The sequence below is a fragment of the Rhipicephalus microplus genome, chromosome 7 (assembly GCF_043290135.1).
Source record: "Rhipicephalus microplus isolate Deutch F79 chromosome 7, USDA_Rmic, whole genome shotgun sequence".
Classification (NCBI taxonomy): Eukaryota; Metazoa; Arthropoda; class Arachnida; order Ixodida; family Ixodidae; genus Rhipicephalus; species Rhipicephalus microplus.
In genome coordinates, this window is record NC_134706.1 from 5,773,858 (window position 1) to 5,793,309 (window position 19,452).

General features: G+C 42.4%; 1 protein-coding gene across 1 annotated transcript; it reads left to right on the plus strand.

Annotated features, from left to right (window-relative positions):
* The first annotated feature begins 1,953 nt into the window (after positions 1–1,953).
* On the plus strand, positions 1,954–8,901 carry LOC142767236 (sterile alpha motif domain-containing protein 3-like). The gene is made up of 9 exons (XM_075868511.1): positions 1,954–2,097; positions 4,911–5,020; positions 5,098–5,328; positions 5,396–5,480; positions 6,198–6,344; positions 7,758–7,982; positions 8,114–8,288; positions 8,423–8,496; positions 8,583–8,901. The coding sequence occupies exons 1-9, from the start codon at positions 1,954–1,956 to the stop codon at positions 8,850–8,852; spliced, it is 1,461 nt and encodes a 486-aa protein (XP_075724626.1). The 3' UTR covers positions 8,853–8,901.
* Positions 8,902–19,452: the final 10,551 nt, after the last annotated feature.

The window sequence follows — 19,452 nt, forward strand, 5'->3', positions numbered from 1 at the left end:
TAGCTAAACTATATATGGTCATATCTCCGACGAGCTTTGTAAAGGCAGCCACCCGCCCCATTATTCTGTCAACTAACATGATTTTAATTAGAACTAACAGACAATGACTCCAAGAAATATATAGAGGGTGTTATTAGAAGTAATTGCAATGTACATGTAAAGAAAGAAAATGGCATGGAAAGATAGCAGTCCGCTGGTAGGGACCAAACCTGTGACCTTCGAATAACGCATGCGATGCTCCAGAGCAGGGGTTCGCAACCTGCGGCCCGCGAGGCACTACTATATATGTGGCCCCGGCAGGACGTCCACCCCCCCCTCTCCTTCTAACCTTATTTCTTCGTATACTTAAAGGACCAGGCAGTTTTGGCCTAAAATGCAATTTTTTTAGTAACCAATGTTTAATTGGAACCTCATGACGCGTGCTTAAAATAAACATGATTTTACAGTTTTTTTACATTATCCCTTTGCTCGCAAAGCCCCCCCCCCCCCTTCCATTTGGCCCGTCGCTGTGCCAACTTCTGCTCTAGAGCATCGCACGTGTCGAAGGTTCGGTCCCTGACTGCGGTAAGTTACCTTTTCGTCCACTTTTATTTCGTCAAACTTACATTGCAATAACTACGAATAACATTCCCTATACTATCTCTGGCATCATTGTCTGTTAGTCCTCATTAATATTCTGTCGAACAAAGAAAAACGAGCCGTTCAGTTTTCACTTCTTTCCTTCAGCCAATGTATGTATATCTTTCCTAACAGAACAACAAGACCTTGAAGCAACAAAAAAAATTTCTCACACAGGTTTTGATAGTGAATATTACCTACATGCAACACAATCACTCCATTAGAGTCTCTCTCGGAGTGAGACCGTGCGGAAGTGACATAATATCGCTTGTAGAATAAATGATGTTGACACCGGTGATTGTTTTGTCACGAACTCAATGGCCACGATAAATGAAATCTTAGCACTTCATTCACGTGCTCGGAGAACATATTCAAGTTCTCATCGAATGGCCGAGAGATAACAGAATTCTTTGCCTACATTATGCTTGAAGCAGTTTGTTTTTACGAGTGGCCTTGAAAACTGTGTCTCACACCTTTCAAAACAACACGTGGGGAGCTGCATCACACTATCTGAAATAACACAACCGCTGCTTAATTAGTATTGAGCGAAGTGGTAGCTGCACATGACTTCTGTCGTCGTAAATTCACGTTAAAACGGACGTGGCATCTGCCTACACGAGCGAGTCATGCAGCAGAGAATTAATATAAATTAATTAATTTGTGCGCTCGATGCACACAAATTGAATTGAGTTAGCTTCTTTGTGGTGGTCTTACTTATTTGTACCAATGTCCATCTGGTTAAGCGCATAATTGTAAGCTATATAAACATGGAAGGTGGTGGCGCGTTACAGTGTCGAACGTTAGGGGGGGGGGGGGGGCAGTGGTTTTCAGAATCGGAAAAGAAAGGAAAAGTGAACCCCGCAAATATTTGCCGCCAACTGCGACACCTGAGCAGTGGTTCACTGGGGAAGGGGGATAATAGACTAGAGTGGAGAGATGAAATGGGAATAAGAAAGCGAGAGAAGAGACCAGGAAAAAAAAAGGGGGGGGAGAACTTGTTCTCTTTTCATGCCCTTCTACTCACTCGCTGTCCCCAACTGGACCGGCATAATGAATAAAATGTTCTTTATTACCTTCGCATGCCAGCTACAGGTTTCAGACAGGACAAATTTCCGCTGCACAGAGCCAAATGGTCTTCAAGATTCAAAATTTTAACAACAGACAGCGTCGTTGTGATAGTTACCTTCAGGAGGCGCTGATTACTGAAACGCGGCAGGGGGCGCACACATCGACGGAAGCTGAGCCAGGCTAGGGTGGCTAGCCAGGCAAAGAGCAGGTTGTCGCAGTGTGAACGTGTCAGCAGCTTTCCTCCCGCGCCCACGTGCTTGTGTATTCATGGAGCCGCCGGAATTCCAATATTTGGTGTCATTTCAAGGCCGCAAGAAGATTATTTCTGCTCGTGGACCGACGGAGGCGGACATTTTGGAAGCCTTGAAGACGACAGACTTTGGCCATTCTTTGCAAGCATGCCGGATTGAGGTATGTTGTCTCTATCCTGAAGTGCATCGAATTGCATTGTGACAGTGGCCCAAACAGTACTGATTATATTCCGTTGTTAGCACGTGCTTCAACAGTTTTACCAAGCATGCGCTCGCGCTTTTCGAAGCGTGGGGCTTTTCTTGCCCTGCTCTCTCACTGGAGCTGTCGGCCCGCGAAGCGTGCACGTGGTCTCGGAGTTGCTGATGGGAGATGTAAACCAGGTTTAATCTCCGCTTCGGCGGCGCGCAACCACCCTTTGCTGGCATTCGCAGTGGTTGTGTTGCGATAATGTAATGGTGCGAATCGGCTATCGGGGTGGTTTTAAAAAAAAAGTGAAGAAATAAGTGTGGCCTCGTAACTGTGGCTCACTTCGGAGGTCAACTCAACAACACTGCACCGAGGATGGGGAAGTGGGAATGACAGATGTAGAGGATGAGAGGTGAAAATGGTAAAAAAAAATGCGCACTCGATCTGTCTCTCGGAGGCACGCACGAACTTTCATTAGCGGAAAGTGGGGCAGCGCGCTTGGTCATCCAGTTATCGAGCAGGCAATGCACCAAGACACGGCGTTGGTAAGATGAGTGGCCGTCGCTGAGTTCGTTTCCTGGTGTTCAAATTGAGCGAGATTGTTCACGAATAAAGGCATAGCTAGGATGTTAAGAGGTTAGGTATGTAAGGAGATCAGCAAAAAAAAGTAAGACTTTTGTACCGCACGTAAAACATGAAATCAATAAAATTGGACTACAAGAAAGACTTATTATCAATTTCGAAGGACATGGAATAGGCTAATTTCTGTGGTTACTGCATGTATCTTCCATAGTGAAAATAGCGTGGGTGCAGAAGCTGCTTGTTAGCATCGGCATGCGCAGGGTTCCCCTCTGAAGAGGGGGGCTGGGTGAAGGTTGCACGCCGGGCACGTTCTCTCCCCCCACCCCGAAATTTTTTTTCGCTCTGCCTACACAGAACAAAATGAACGTTTACCTGCCCGGTACCCACTATAGATCAGAAACGTGCCCTCCCCTCTGAAAAAGATATCTGCATACTACCCTGGCTGACTTTGCGCTGCCTTCTGAAACTCAGCACCCCTCTCCCTATTGTGTCAATGAGTGGGGCAAACATGGCGACCCCCTTCTACGTCTTAATTGACAATAGGGTGAGGGGCGGGGGGACCGCCAGCTGTGCTCCCAGGTATGCTCGTCAGAAACTGAAAATTCTCAAAGCTAGCGTAAAGTGTTGTGTGTGTGTGTGTGTGTGTGTGTGTGTGTGTGTGTGTGTGTGTGTGTGTGTGTGTGTGTGTGTGTGTGTGTGTGTGTGTGTGTGTGTGCGTGTGTGTGTGTGTGTGTGTGCGTGCGTGTGTGTGCGTGCGTGTGTGTGTGTGTGTGTGTGTGCGTGCGTGTGTGTGCGTGCGTGTGTGTGCGTGTGTGTATGTGTGCGTGCGTGCGTGCGTGCGTGCGTGCGCGCGCAGTCTTGTGTTCTGGATGCTTGTTCACCAATGCTGTACGTTTGCCCCACGGTCGGCATTTCTGTCTCGCAGGTGTCGTTAGGTGTGTTTAATGCTTTGTATTCTTTGATATATTGTGTTGCTTTGTGTAGTGAAATCATCAATAATTATTAGGTGTGTGAGTATTCAAATTACCAATGGAATAGCGACGGATCCTTTATCTCTATTTAGCTATTTCATTGCCGAAATGTGTGCACTCGAAACATTAATGGGCTATCAACACTGTATTTATTAGCGCATGATTTCGCTTCTGCAAAAAACTATGGTGTTGCCAAGCGGTGGTGTTGGATGTTGAAACACAGTTTGAATTTTAGCCATTTTTGTAAAGGTGATAGCTGCCAGGTAAAGCCAGCTACATAGGTCAGAGAAAGTGTTTCCCAGAAACAGTCTGGAAGATAGAAGTGCAGCATAGCGTTCTTGCAGAGTAATATGAGAAGCACGATCATAAGATCGACTTCGACATCGCTTCTGTTCTTGAAACAGAAAGGAATCTATGAAGGAGGCTCTTGTTCAAATGCTGTTACATTCAGAACACACCTGTAAACATGAACCGGTCGTTAGGAACAATTCCCTCTGTATACGTTCACAGCCTCCGATACGCGAGAGAAAGAGAAAGCAGGGGCCATTGTCAAACAAGACGGGGAGATGCTTCCATGACCAATATAGTCATCTCCTTAGGAAAATACCGAATTGGTTCCGAAACGTCGAGATCTCTACGAACTTGGCTAGAGCCATTTCTAATTTCTAAATTGTGATACACTGTAGAAGAAAAGTTTGACGACAGAGATAACAACAGAGCTAAAAAATTTGCTTCAGCTTAGCGCACGCAAGAAATGCAGCCTAATAATTCCTTCAACGTGCGAAAATATAAGGCTCCATGGTCTATTGAATGAAGACTTGTGCCATTAGCGTATACAGTATTTTATAGATAACAGATACTGTGAGTGTGGTTTTTCGTTGTAGCACAGTGATTATCTTCTGCTAGTACAGCAATCATTAAATGCTTTTGTTTATTTCTAATTGATGTTATGAAACAGTGAAATTTCACAAGTTTAATTGTCACTATTTCACAAATCTGAACTTACTGATACCGAATGTCCAGACGAGTAATTTACAATGCTCTTTACAATACATACATTAAGGGTTTCTCGACAATACACACGGCATCATGATAATAATAAAAAAAAACAGGACAAGTAAAGTGATTCTAGGGTGCTATTGAATATAACATTGGTAGTCTGCTTACTTCAGGTTCTGTGCCTATTGAGGTAACTTTATGGGAATTTGAACATCACATCTGAATCTCTTTCAGGTATACAACGTCCGACATGATGAATTTGTGGACCCACCAGCTGGCCATGTCTTCTCTGAGAAAGATAAAATCAGGCTTGTGTGCAGTGAAAACTTCTTAATGAGCTGCAGGTCAGTACCTAAATTTCAGGTGCCAAGTTTAATATTGCTTTTGGAAAACTGCATCACTTACTAGCCTCTGTTTTCAGCACAACTGACAAAGTGACAGCAGTGCATGAAGGTAGCCTGCCCAAGACCCTTGAAAGTAATGAGCAGTCACCTAGTCAGCAGCTTGCCTGCTGTGAAAATGATTATAGGCTACCACCTGTGCCCTTAGATATTAAGGATGCGATTGAAAGGACACAACCAGGAAAAGTGTCCAGTCACACTAAATCCCGCATTGTAGGGTGGATTGCAAATCATCTCATGACTATAACAGTGTAAGTATAGGCATGTATTTGCATGTGTTTAATTCAGTACAGGTTTTAAAGTTGCTCTTTTTTACAGCTATCCAGGAAGCCTCTACGAAGCAGCTGCAAAATCTCTCGTGTTGGAATATCCAGTGCTAAGGGACACTATTGGCACAGGCTGGGTAAGCACTAAAGCAATGGCATTCCTATAACTTTATTGGGATGTCATACATGTTGGTGAGCTAGACTGCAGGTGCCCTTCAAGTTATTTTGTTCTTGGAGAGCATTCAAGAAGTTTCAACCCCATATTTATTACATTTGAATAATTGCCATGCATGTTCTTAGAGTCGTTTCATCGAACTCTGATAATGGCAGACATTAACTTGAGGGTTTGATAATAATCATCAACTAGGTGCCCATGGCCAATATATTCATATCATGCATTAATAAAGTTAAAAACTGGCCCTGGTTATAAGCTTTAACACCGGTTTAAGAGGATAAATACAGATGTAATGCATCGCTTCTGGGGATTGAATATTACCACTAATGGTATATGTAGTTTCTAATCACAGCTTGAATAGAGGCTCACACAAGCTCAGTTCTGCGACTGAAATGCCACGATCTTCGCCATGCCGCATGGCTCCAGCACATACATAAAATGCAGGAACCGGAGTTTGGAATGAGCAGATAAAGCTAAAATACAACAGATATGCTGATATTACTAGGAACAGCTAAATTTGCCAGGTATTGTCACCTGAATCTGCTTCTGCCCCATAGCAGGTTAAAAGCAGTGTATCAAGGTTCCCAAAGAATCATTTGCTTCAAAAGTGACCATGTTCAAAGAGGACAGTGTCCACTGTGCGGAAATTTGAAATAATAAAAAAAATTGTTGTTTCCAGGACTCATGGAAAGTCTCCTTGAAATACAAATTCGCATATATGAGGAAGTCTCTGTGCACAGTTCCAGCTGTTCAAGCAGCGAGAGCAGCTTACGGAAAACGCAAAGACTTAGAAGAAAGCACCAATACTAAGCGGCACTGCCATGTGGTAAGTGAAACGTCAAATGGACTGGTACATAGAACTCAACTATGAAGTCACTCTTATTTTATGTGTGAGCTACTGAAGTAAAACATTATTCATGTTTTTAACGATATAACCTCTTCATATCAACACATTAAGAAGCCAGGCAAGTTTTCAGGGCCATATTGACAGTTAAAGTATAGTAAATGCAAAATAAGACAAAATAAATTTGGTAAACAAAAAAATCATCTTATCTCCTATGGAGAACAAAACAACAACTTTCACAGTTTTCATGCAAGGCTCTATTATTTGAGTCAAGATGGTAACGCTCTATCAAACTTCTATGTGTCCCTGTATGTTTAAAACTCGGCGTTTCAGCAAGTGCCGCGGGCATGTTGCTCGATTCCTCATTCTTTTCTTCATTTTGTAGCTAGGTTCCCGACTTGGCTGATTCCATGCTCCTTGGTTAGCAAGTAGTAGATTTATTGCTCGGTATCAGCTTGTTATTGACATCATGCATCATTCCAGCTTTAAATATTGTGTTCTACATTTTGCACCATACTTATCACTGAAAGTGACTGACAATCCTTTGATTCAACTATTAAACTCGCATGAGTACTGAAATAAGTGGACAGGTGAAATCAAACTACTGCAGCTCAGTGAGCATGTGATGTGAAAGCTCCAACCAGCGATAATTAATGCCCTTTCAGTGGCCACCATAAACAATGCCCATATGCTATGCTTGGCTTCAATATCTGTCTGTCCTCTACATTAGAAAAGCTCCTTATTGCTCTTTATTTGTTGACTACACCATGTAACTATACATAAACCAATGTTTTTCCAGAAGCTTTTTAGAGGTGAACATTTTTTTTTGGGGGGGAGGCAAGATACATATTAGGTTCGAAATTTCAAGTTTTCAAACTTTCTTTTTATATGAAAGAACAAGCACTACTAACTAATATCTGGTCAAAGTTTTACATATATGACATACATATAAAGGCAACAACTCTTGTATTCTAACACCGACACCGCAGTTGGCAATATTTAAAATCAGTGTTACCTCTTCAGACTCCTTCTGATATAGGTAGGAGGCGTGGTTCACTGGTTTTACACACACATTTGCGATATGCTGGTTCACAAGGTGTAAATTTGGAAGTGGTGAAGTGCCGAGGTGGTCGACATTGGAGAGAATCATTGTGAGAACTTTGATATTAACATAATTTATGACACACTCGCAGAGCAAGATGGTATCAGTACACACTGCTTCAGTTCTCTTACGTAAGTCAACCCTGTAATTGAGTTCTCTACACATGTCCAGTTCAAAAAAATGCCAACATTCTTCAACTGAGCTAGCAAAAAGTTGAGTTTTCATGTCTGCCTATTTCATGTCATTTGTCGTGATCTTTCACTGTGCAGTACCATCTTTTTTTTGCTGATTAGATTGTAGATCTCTCCCAACATGTCGCTTCTCAGCATGATGAGGCTACAATTAATAGCCATATTGACTACATGGTGAAAGAAATCAAGCGGCCTATTCCTGACATGCAAAAACTCGGTGATTCTATGGAGCAGACAAGACCATCTAGACAGAAGTGGATGAAGGAAATGAGGCCATCAACAGCAGATGTGGTGCTGAAATACCCTGCTTTGGCAAAGGCTGAAATGGTGAGCAGAAACAGCTGTGGTTTTGATCCTGCTGCAGAAATGTATGTGAGAGAACTTAACAATGAGTTTTTTTATGTTATCGATAGTTGCAAATTTGTTGGTGATTCGGTACAATTTTTTTGTCGTTCTAGCTTCATGAGGAGTTCATTGCTCTCACTGGCGTTAACTTAGAAAAAAAGGTCCTGGAATTTATAAACCGGTATGGAGACCGGTGTTTTGAGCTTGCGAAGTGTCGTCGTTGCGCGAAGGAAGCTGTGAAAGCAATTGAAGAAGAAGTCGAGGCACTGGATGGTGACGAAAAGAAATGTACGTGTAGAAGCTTGCCAGCTTTTCCAGTTTTCCCAAATTTCCAAACTTTTATAAGTCATTTTCATAGGAGTATTACTGTCAATGCCCTTATATGTGAAAGTTTGATGTGCCTAAAAATATTTCGTCAACAGATCGCTTTGCCGTTGGCATTGTCGAGTTGCTGCCCATGCTCCTAAAGGAGCAGCCGCGATTTCTGCAGGGACCGGTGAGCTTATTTGCTTTACCTTTTTTTATATCAGCTAGTATACTTTTCATCAGTGATGCTGATTTTATGTATTACTCATTTTACAGGACACCTACCCTGCCCTTTCGCTGAAGGGCAAAAATGCCTCTGAAGCTACAAACATAGTTGCGAGCTTTGAAGGGCTTAGTGTAGAGGTGCTTGATGTAATTGCAGGTATGACGGCGCTTATGGAAATATACTGGATATTCGATGTCAAGTACAGTGGCGCCAACAAAAAAACATTCACTCTACTTGAACATTTCTGTGGCTTGCCGACAAGTGCAAAGCAGATGCCGCTAGTCATACGGCAAATATCATCGCTTGAAAAGGCAACTTAAGTTATGCCTACAGACGTGTGTTATCAATAAATGTTTTCATATAAAAATGCACTGTGTGGCATATTTCATTGCTCCCTGGCTTTTGGAACAATGCATTGTTTTGTTCCTGACAATGTCAGCCGCATAAACCTGTGGTTTTATACGGCCGTTGACACTCAGCAGTGAATTTGGAGGTGTGTTCGTAGTGTCTTTCATGATAATATATTTCGCAGTGTGGAACAGAACCAGGTGTTTTCCAAGAAAAAGTGCTAAATACCATGATGCAATACATTGGCAATTATTCTGATTTTATATGTATAGTGCATATCTATATTATTGGTATATATACCCGCATTTTCGTCGCATTCATTACAGCTACAATGTTCTCGGTAAAATATGGCCATCAGAATAATCAATTCAACTAACCTGGTGTGCACACAATTGTGTATTCGAAGAGTCTGTCGTACCTCCATACCAGCCGTAGCTAGTAAGAACGTAGCATCGATTACTAACATATTAGCTTCGTAACTTTGGAAGAAGGTAGTGGAACTTGCTACTTTTGGGTAGCAACGGCTTGTCACATATGTTACAACCATATTATAGTAATGGGAGTAGTAGTAACTATTGCTACATATGCCGTTACTAACAGGAAGTAGTAATGGCAAGGCCAGTAACAGTTACTACCCTTGTTGTTGCTACCTGCTGTTAGTAACAGCAACGGTAGTAAGGATTCCTACCCTTGCTTTTACTAGCTGCTGCTAGGAACGGCAAGAGTAGTAACAGTGACTACGCTTGCCGTTACTAACTCCCGTTACTAACAGGGTTGTAACATATGTGACAAACTGTTACTACCCAAAAGTAGCAAGTAGCACTACTTTTTTTTTAAGAGTGTAGACTGAAAACAATTAACTGAAAAGGTGAAATTGAAAGAAAAATACGAGTAATATCTTAACTACTTCTTATACATATGAATCGAATAATAGAGTGTAACAATACTAGAAATACGAGATTGGCACTAAGGTCAAATTGTACACGTATACGAACAGATAAGAGAAAAAGACACTTGGAGGAAAAAAATACGCATGTGTAATTTTACTCAGACGCCAGATATGATACTTTAGTGAAACTTAGAAAGAAAGCAAGGCATTTGGTTGCCGTATTTAGTGCTTGTGCGTGGGATAAACTACGTGTGATTAAAACGGATGTTGTGCAATACCTTGCGGTGGTTCAGGACGGCAATGCTCCCTAAAAGTACGTCGCCTTTTTATCCTGTGTGGCAGGATTTCACAAGCATTGGGCAGTAGTATTTTGGTAGTTAGTATGTTCATGCCGCAGAATATGGGACTGGTGTGACTGCGATAAAAAAAAAAAGAACATTTACGAAGACACGACTTGCCCTTTTCTGTATGACGTGTAATTTGCGAATATTTGTGAACGTTGTCGTACCCCAAAACAGATTACAGTAGTTAGCGCTAGATAAATAGGTGAGAAGTTTCACTACTTTGACATTGATCTTTGTTACTTAACATCCGAAAACTACCATATGATCATAAGAGACGCCGTAAAGAAGAACTCCGGAAATTTCGACCACCTGGGGTTCTTTAACGATCACCGAAATCTGATGTTTGCACTACTTTAGGTTGCGAGAAACGCACCCGCGATAATATTCCCGACATTCTTTATATAGCCCCAGATAGGTTATCAGTATGGGCGTTTAAAGACGTGTGTTCATTGGCAATTATTCCCAGACACTTGTACGGCGAATTATTTGAAGTTCTGAGCTGCCAAGTTTTAACGGGACTTGATAAAGGGTTTGTTTATTTTTCGGCATGAAATAGTTATCTGTTGTTTCTGATGCATTTACATTTAAACAGTTATGCTTGTATACGTGGCCAACCTTGCCAGTACCTCATTTGCGTCATTAAGCTTCTATAACTAGCAACTGAAAGAAGCAAGTTTGTATCATCTGCGCATACTTCGATATGTGGGGTTTAACGTCCCAAAACTACCATATGATTATGAGAGACGCCGTAGTGGAGGGCTTCAGAAATTTCGACCACCTGGGGTTCCTTAACGTGCACCCAAATCTGAGCACACGGGCCTACAACATTTCCGCCTCAATCGGAAATGCAGGCGCCTCAGCCGGGATTCGATCTCGCGACCTGCGGGTCAGCAGCCGAGTACCTTAGCCACTAGACCACTGCAGCGGGGCCATCTGCTTATATTTATTTATTTATTTATTTATTTATTTATTTATTTATTTACGTATTTATTATTTCTTTAGTGCAAACTACATAGCCCGAATGGGCATTATTGCAGGGTGGGGTGAGAAAAAATACCTTACAGAATATAATACATTTTTCAAACGTCTCAATGTTATAATAGTATTTAGGTATAAAAAAAGCGAAGGCCCTATTCTACCTTGTTTTAAGCCCCCTGAATTTTTTAGCATGTTGGAGGTACATTTGCCGGTGACTACCTCCTGCTGCCGATATATTATATAGGTATGATTCAATAGGTGGTACGAATAAGCTGAATTGTGCTCTTCCTTTCCTTGAGATAAAAAATAATATTGAATAAATTCGCTAAAGCATTGTTACAAATAGCGTAACCACCGATCACAAGCTCAGCAGGCCTGAAGTATTACCGTTATGGCCAAGAGAGAGAGAGAGAGAAGGAATGTAGGAAAGGTAGGGAGGTGAACTAGACTATGCGTCCAGTTTGCTACCCTACACATGGGGAGGGGGAGAGGGGAGTAAAAGAGAGAGAGAAGGATAGACACATGTCACATCACACACACAATGCCGAGTTTCACAGGCGGTCCCTCAATGAAGTTGTTGACAAGTATCTCAGGAGGGCTGGTGTGGCTTTCTGTGCTGATGTGCTGCGTGACCAGGCTCCTAAGATATTTGCTTCATTAAATGGCCGGTCATCGAGTCTATTCAAGGCACACTGGAGAGTCCGGCGTTCTTCATCAAATTGGGCACAGTGGCACACGAGATGTTCAATAGTCTCTATACAGTTGCAGCTTTCACACATGGATGAATCCGCCTTGCCAATGCGATGGCTGAATGACTTAGTAAACGCTACCCCAGTCCACAGCCGGCACAGCATTCTAGCGTCACGTCGAGAAATCTTGGATGGCAGTTGTTTCTGAAGTAATGACTTCAGATTCTTAGGGCGTTTATTGGAGTTAGGTGGAGAATTCCAGTGCGCAAGCGGGCATTATGCGCGATGTGACGAAGTTCTTTAGCTGCGTCTACTCTTGACAAGGGTATTAACAGTGTGGGCGCTCCATCGTGGGCACATCGGGCAGCGTCGTCGGCGAGGTGGTTACCACTGATGCCACAGTGGCCCGGCAACCATTGTAAAACAATGTCGTGTCCTTGATCAGCAGCGCGATGACAAATTTCCTTAATACGATACACCATCTGGTGGTAGTTTTCATGTCGTAGACTTCGCACCCATTGAAGGGCTGCTTTGGAGTCACAGAAAATGGCCCATCTACTAGGGGATTCTTGCGTTACAAACTCCACGGCAGCTCGAAGAGCGGCGAGCTCGGATCCCGTAGATGTCGTGACATGTGATGTCTTGAATTTGACGGTGATTGATCGAGATGGTATGACAAAGGCACCTGTCGACCTTCCCGAGACCGAACCGTCCATGTAAACATGAATTCGGTTAGCATATGACAAATGCAAAAGGTCCAGTGAGATCTGCTTGAGGGCTGCAGATGACAGGCTTGCCTTTTTAGATATTTCCGGCACTTCAAGGTGTACAGTCGGTCTTTTCATGCACCACTCTGGAGATAGTGGTATGGTTGCGGGCGAGAATCTCCACGAGATGGAATTCTGGTTAGTCGCAACAACTTTGGAAAACGCTGCCTTTGGTTTTTCTAGTGGCAAGCTAGCAAGGTGGTGGTTAGGCACTCTGGATATGTGACGGATATGTGTCCGGAGTGTGTCAACAGTTATATATGTCGCGATCGGATGGTCTTTAGCAATACCAATTGTTGCTAACGTATTAGCGCACCGTGGTAGCCCCAAGCATGTGCGGAGGACTTGGCCTTGAATGCTTAGCAGGACACTTATGTTAGTTTTTCCGGCATTGGAAAGCACGGGCGTGCTATACCGCAAATATCCCAAGAAGAGCGCTCGGTACAGCTGAAGCATAGATGACACTGATGTGCCCCACGTTTTACCAGCGAGAAATCTCATCACGTGTGTGATAGAGCTGAGCTTCTTCTTCAAGTGCGAGATGTGAGCCCTCCAAGAGAGATCTCTGTCGATAGTGACGCCCAGGAATCGGTGACGTCTAATATACGAAAGGTTCACGTTGTCCATAGAAACAGGATAACAGATCATGGGCTTGCGGGTAAAAGGGACTAAGGCGCACTTCTCGGTAGAAATTGTGAGGCCTCGAGCTTGGAGGTACGTCGACGTTATTCTCGCTGCTTTCTGGAGCCGTGCGCGTACCTGGAGTCGTGTCACTGCTGAAGCCCAGATACATATATCATCAGCGTATGTCAGTATATTGACTGATTGAGGTAGGCTTTGTACAAGACCAATGATCGTGAGGTTAAACAGCGTAGGGCTGAGAACCCCGCCTTGTGGAACGCAACGAGCGGTGTAATGATCAATAGGGCGGCCTTCCGCAGTGAGCACGAAGAAGGATCTCCTCTGTAGGTAGCTCCGAATCCATCGAAACATTTCTCCCCCGATTCCGAAGTTCGCCAAGGCATTTAGGATGGCGTCGTGCGTTACGTTGTCATATGTACCTTTCACATCGAGGAACATTGCAACCGAGAAATTTGTTTAGCATTGACTGAGCTAAATCTTGTTACTCCTTACATCTCTTTTAAAGAAGTTGCTCAAGTATATTTGTCTATTCGTAAGCCAATAGACTAGTTTATTTCGCTTGGTTTTGAAACGTATAAGCGTTTCGTCGTTCTTGTTTTTCAGAAAGTTTTAAAACAATTTACTTTTACGTTTTATTTTCCTAAAACAAGCTTTAGTCAGCCACGGTTTTTTTTTTTTGGGGGGGGGGGGGGGAGGGGGTTTGCTCGCATACTTCGGCTGTTGGTGTAGAAAACATTTCCTGTGAACCCTAATCAGCTAGTCATGGAAAATAGTATCGATGACTTCTGATTTATCCACGCTGGAATGATAGGTTAACGATATCTCTCTGCTAAATGTGGCCAATGCATATAAATGAATACCTCGCGTAACTATTGGCTCTCTGAGTTGGGAGGGTTAACAATTTACGGCTTCCTTAATCAAAATAAAAATAGAAAGAAGGTCACTCATGGGCGCGATTAGTACGCTGAAATAACATTTCGAAGCAGTTATGTTAGTGATGAACATCCTTGCTAATGTCGCACAGGTTTTGTCAACCTCGGTTGGGATAATGATAGCATTAGAAAGCCGATTTGATTGAATAACTTAACAGAGTTCAAACGGACTTTCTAAGGGCTTCACACCATCTATACTGATTTCACCTACAAGAGGTAGCATTCTACCAGTGTTTCCGGTCCAACATCAGTATGGATCAAAGAATTCTAAAAAGTTTGAATTGTTACCACTAGGAGGGCGGTAATACAACAGAAACAAAACCATTTCATTGGAAACTCAAGATTTCATAATTATAAGGGACAAGCGAAAACTCTTCAACCAGCCGGAATTCTGCTGAATTTTCAGCCACCATTGAAACACCACTTTCAGAAAGTAGGTTGCAAAGCCGGGTGATCACATTACCCTATATTCGTTCTCGTAGCATGTTTCCGTTAGCATATATAAGAACATGAGGCTCAGCACTCGAATTAAGCGCGGTTATTTGGTCTTTCTTATTTCGTGATTCTGTGTTAAAACTAAGAAAGGAAACGCAGTTTTTTTTCGTGGAAAGCAATGCACCTAGTTTTCTGATCACCACATAATCTTTGTCTGCCATTTTTCTTTTTTTAGTTAGCATCACTTTGGTAATCAATGGTGACTATTCTATTATTACTGAGAATTCCTGCATGCTGGCGATGACGTGAACTCGACTGTTTTCAGTTTTTTTTTTTGCACCCAGAGGTGACTGCGTTTCACCCCCAGATTGATTGATTGATTTGTGGCGTTTAACGTCCCAAAACCACCATATGATTATGAGAGACGCCGTAGTGGAGGGCTCCGGAAATTTCGACCACCTGGGGATCTTTAACGTGCACCCAAATCTGAGTACACGGGCCTACAACATTTCCGCCTCCATCGGAAATGCAGCCGCCGCAGCCGGGATTTGAACCCACGACCTGCGGATCAGCAGCCGACTACCTTAGCCACTAGACCACCGCGGCGGGGCGGTTTCACCCCCAGAAACTTCCCTTGCTTTCCTCTTTTTAGTGGGAGCATTTGCGCAAGCAATCTTTTGTTTGTAGCAAAGTCGATTGATGTATTTTATAGATACTAATGAAGCTGGTGAGTCCCGTAAGTTCACCTGGAAAAGACGTCCCTCCCGACTGTCCACAAATGAAGCATACAGCAAATAGTTCTGCAGTTACGTATAATGTAATGTGGCAGAGCCGAAAATATTTTCTCTCTTAGTATACGGGTTTATGGAAAGCTGGTGCCGAAGCTTGTTTCCAATATGAACCATCAGTGTGAACGCTAATAAGATCAGCATATATTGTTTAAAGTGGGCTGCAATTACTTTGTTGCAGTGACAAGTATGGACACTTTCAAATAGATTCTGAAACCGAAGTGCTAATTTTTGGCATGGCGAGTTGCCATGAAGAATTCATTGCACCTATATCGGTCAGTTTTTCAGTGGCAAATTTTTGCATCTGACTATATCTGCATGATTGTGTGCTGCAGTTATAATCTCGACAGGTCAGCAAAGGGGATGATTTTTTGTGTTGCGTTCCAAATAAAAATATCGCCGGCACGTTTCCTTATATCTGAGAGCTCAAAAAGTTGGTCAACGAGACTCTGCAATGACCAAAGTTCGCGATGTAGAACATTTACGAAAGCGCCTTGCCAACCTTTAGAGAATCGAATAAATAAGTTTAAAATATCCTCCACAGCGCTGCATAGGCGTATCCTGCTCTGTTTTTAATGGCAACATGTTGAATACGTACTTAAAAAAATATTCTTGTTTTGATGAGTGAGATTAGTTTATGAGCAATAAATAATTGTTCTTGTCTATTTCACATTTCAATAGCGTTATGAAGAACAATATTTCGCAAATGATGCAAGAGAACCGAAAGAGCCCCAGCCATACATACGCACCACCTTCTAGATAACACATTTGTATATATGAGTATAACCTTGTTTAGGAAACAAACCAGAAAGTTGTTAATCGGCTGTAATAGCTTATTGTTGTAACTGCGGTATGAAAACGACCCAGGCCACATATGATACTCACCTGAGTTTATTGCGCTTATTGTTGGTCAATATATCTGAATATTGAAAAAAAAAATAGCTTTGTCTGGACTAGCTGTTTTTAATTAAGTCACCATCAAAGAAACCCTTGCGAATTTTCTCCACACAACAATACGCTTCTTTGAGCGAAAAAAAAAAGAAAACGTACGAGAATGAAATGTGTTTGCGAAGATATCATAATGAACATTCCGCCCAAATCGCACCAACCCTATCGACTGTTACAGCATCAAAAAGTCTTTTTTTCAATGAGGTATACGATGATACTAATCAACGAAATTATAATTCGTTGTCTTCTGAGGAATACAGTGACTAATATTTCTAAGTTTCAATTATATTCGCAAAGCCAATCAGACGAAAATATAAAAAATTCTGTCTAAGACCTGTGTAGTCCCAGGCGCTGATTCCAGCGTAGTATTGAAACATAGAACTTTCACCTTGATTTTCTCCTCTGTAATATTCCTACAATGGCGAAAACTACAACCTTCGAGCTTTTAGAGAACAGTTTGTCAATGAAAACGCTTTATTGTTTGGTCTTAGTGTTCCGATAGCTTCCTAAACAACCACCGATAACTTGTTTCTCTTGCTTTAGTGCGACCACGTGTCTCGAAACTAGTTCTCCGAAAGCCCACAAAGCGAGCAAACGCGATTCAGCCAAGCGACACCTCTGCAGGTATTTTAGGATTAGGTTCGAGTATGCATAATTAGGTTCGGCATGCTACCAATAACTTTCCCCATCACCGGTTCTTCTAGTTAAGCAGAACCCGTCCACAGCCCGATGATTTCTGAGAAGGGAACTTGGCACCTTCAACGCACTAAATGGAGGAGATCAAGAAGCCCTGTTCAGCGCGTTCAGGAAGGTGCATGGGGAGGGAAAAAAATAAAGAAAACAACAGAAGAGGGACGGATATTCCTAGAGTTCCGTATTTCTGTAGATGAAGGTGTTAGGCATATCTGCACGTGCATATTTCACTCGGTTTGTTCTGTCGTGGCGAGAAAAACAGGAAAGAAAAAAGACGCCAGACTAGGCTCTGTGCCCGAGTACAAAGAATACTGACTCAGAACAGCATTTTAGGGGGGGGGGGGGGGGCAGAGGGGGGTCCTTCATGTTTTGGGCAGCCCAGTGAGGACAATGACGGGGCCCAGGTGGTGTCTAGAGGAAGTCAGTGTACAAGTTTGTGCTTGAAAAAAAAGTAATAAAAACCTGTCGATGGACATTGTTTTCAAGAAAGCGAACCTGACACCTCGTTCTTTGGAGGAGGTTATTTTGCCCCTTGACTGACCAATGAGGAGGTGCATGAGCTCCTGATTGCTCCAGAGGGTGAGGGATAAAAAAAAACGTCTCGGTGTCGTATCTAAGCATTCTTGTCTATCGAGTGAACGAAGCAGCTGCTCGTCTTCCACTCCTCTGCAACCCTTGACGCCTTGGACAAGGAATATCCGTGCGTCGTCGACATGGATTCACCATCAACGAGATCGGCTGAGCTTGGCGGACGCGACGATGTCCTTGAGCATGCTAGGTAAGTTTGGCCTTTTATTACGCTACTAGAGATATTTAATCGAACTGAGCAAGCTCAACTTCATGGATACTGATGAAATAGCGGAGCTGGTGGTCTTCGCCTTTTCAGGTTATCACACTTCAATGCTTCGAAATACTTTCAGATGGGTAGTATCGCAACTTTTAATTAAACACTGTTTGTTAAAGTGGTCATATAAATAAGTGCATTGCAGCCAACGTGGCTGTCACCCTTCGGGTTTAACCTGTTTTGGACGCCGCGTTAACTGAAAGTATTATTCAGTGTCGTCGCGTCAACAGTATGTATCGTTTATTTTTGTTCCACCTTTAGTTATTTATTTCAGTGGCAATGACAGCATTGATGAGAGTAAGCTTTTTTCATAACAATAGGTATGTTTCATTGTCTTGCATTACTCTCAAACACACTGTAGGATAGGTATACTATTCTCAGATCTCTGCAAAGGTGTTGATAAAGTCATTCCAAGAGAACTCGCTTCCCTTCTTCTTCCAACTTGTATTCAAGAAATACATTGTGTTTTAAAATTAACAAATGCAATGTATTGTTCAACAGAAGGGGTAACTTTCCGGTCCCAACTCGTGTACCACAAGGCAGTTCGTTAGGCCCTTCGCTTTATATTGTATACTGATGATACTGTTAGTGTTCGTAATGCCACTGCATAATTGAAGTCGTTTGCCTATGAACATGCATGCTTTGTTAAATAAAAAAATAGAAATTGTACTAATTCCTAAAGCACAAGAAGCCAAATTTGGGCTAGCTGGTGGTTTATGCTTGGATAAAACAACAGCGGAAAATTATACACAAAGCAGGGAGAATAGAAGACAACGTCTTTGTCTTTATGTTTATGCTAATTTTTATCCAAGCTGACACCTAAAGGACCATTAACACAAGTCTGGACAATATACACAAATTCAGTACATTATTTGCGAACGTAAAAAAAAATGTCACGAGAAAATTTATGAGTAGCCTTTTTTTTTAAATCAGGCTCTTATCCTGTTTCGTATTCGTATGTCGTATAGCTGTTCTACTTCTCTATTGTCGGGACGGCTGGTTGGGGTGTACATCGGTGCTAATTTCATTTTGCATCACCTGTTCGCTTCGATCACGAATTTCTTTACCTTTTTGTTGATGCTAAGAAAGTCTGTGAATCAAAAAAAAATCCAGCACCACACATTATCCTGTTGGGAAGGCAGACCTCGCATATGTGTTTTCACACTGCATGCTTCTACGGATATTTTTCCATTATGTAAAATAATACTCTAGTTAAAGTTTTCAAACTTACTCATTCACAATCAATCTACGTCTTCGCTTCGATTAGTGAGCTTGCGTTTTTTTTTTTTTTTTGCTTGATTGGGATGGGTGGATGAATTGATATGGCTGTACCCTTTAGATCGGGCGGCGGATAACGCCACATACTCATAATGCTCCGGAACCAAAGAATAGATTTATTTTTTTCCTTTAAATATTAAAGTTAGGGACTGGTACCTGGCGGTAAAGGATTGAGCTTTCACTCGTACCTTGATTACAGCCACCAATCAGCTAACGTCCTAGTTATTTCTACCCGCTTAAAGTCTTTTTTTTGTCCTCCCTGTCCCTAAACTCCAGTGCTTTAAAAAACTCTGCGCCATCATTCTGAACTGCCGACTGAAGCCCTTTACAGAACATTATCAAGTG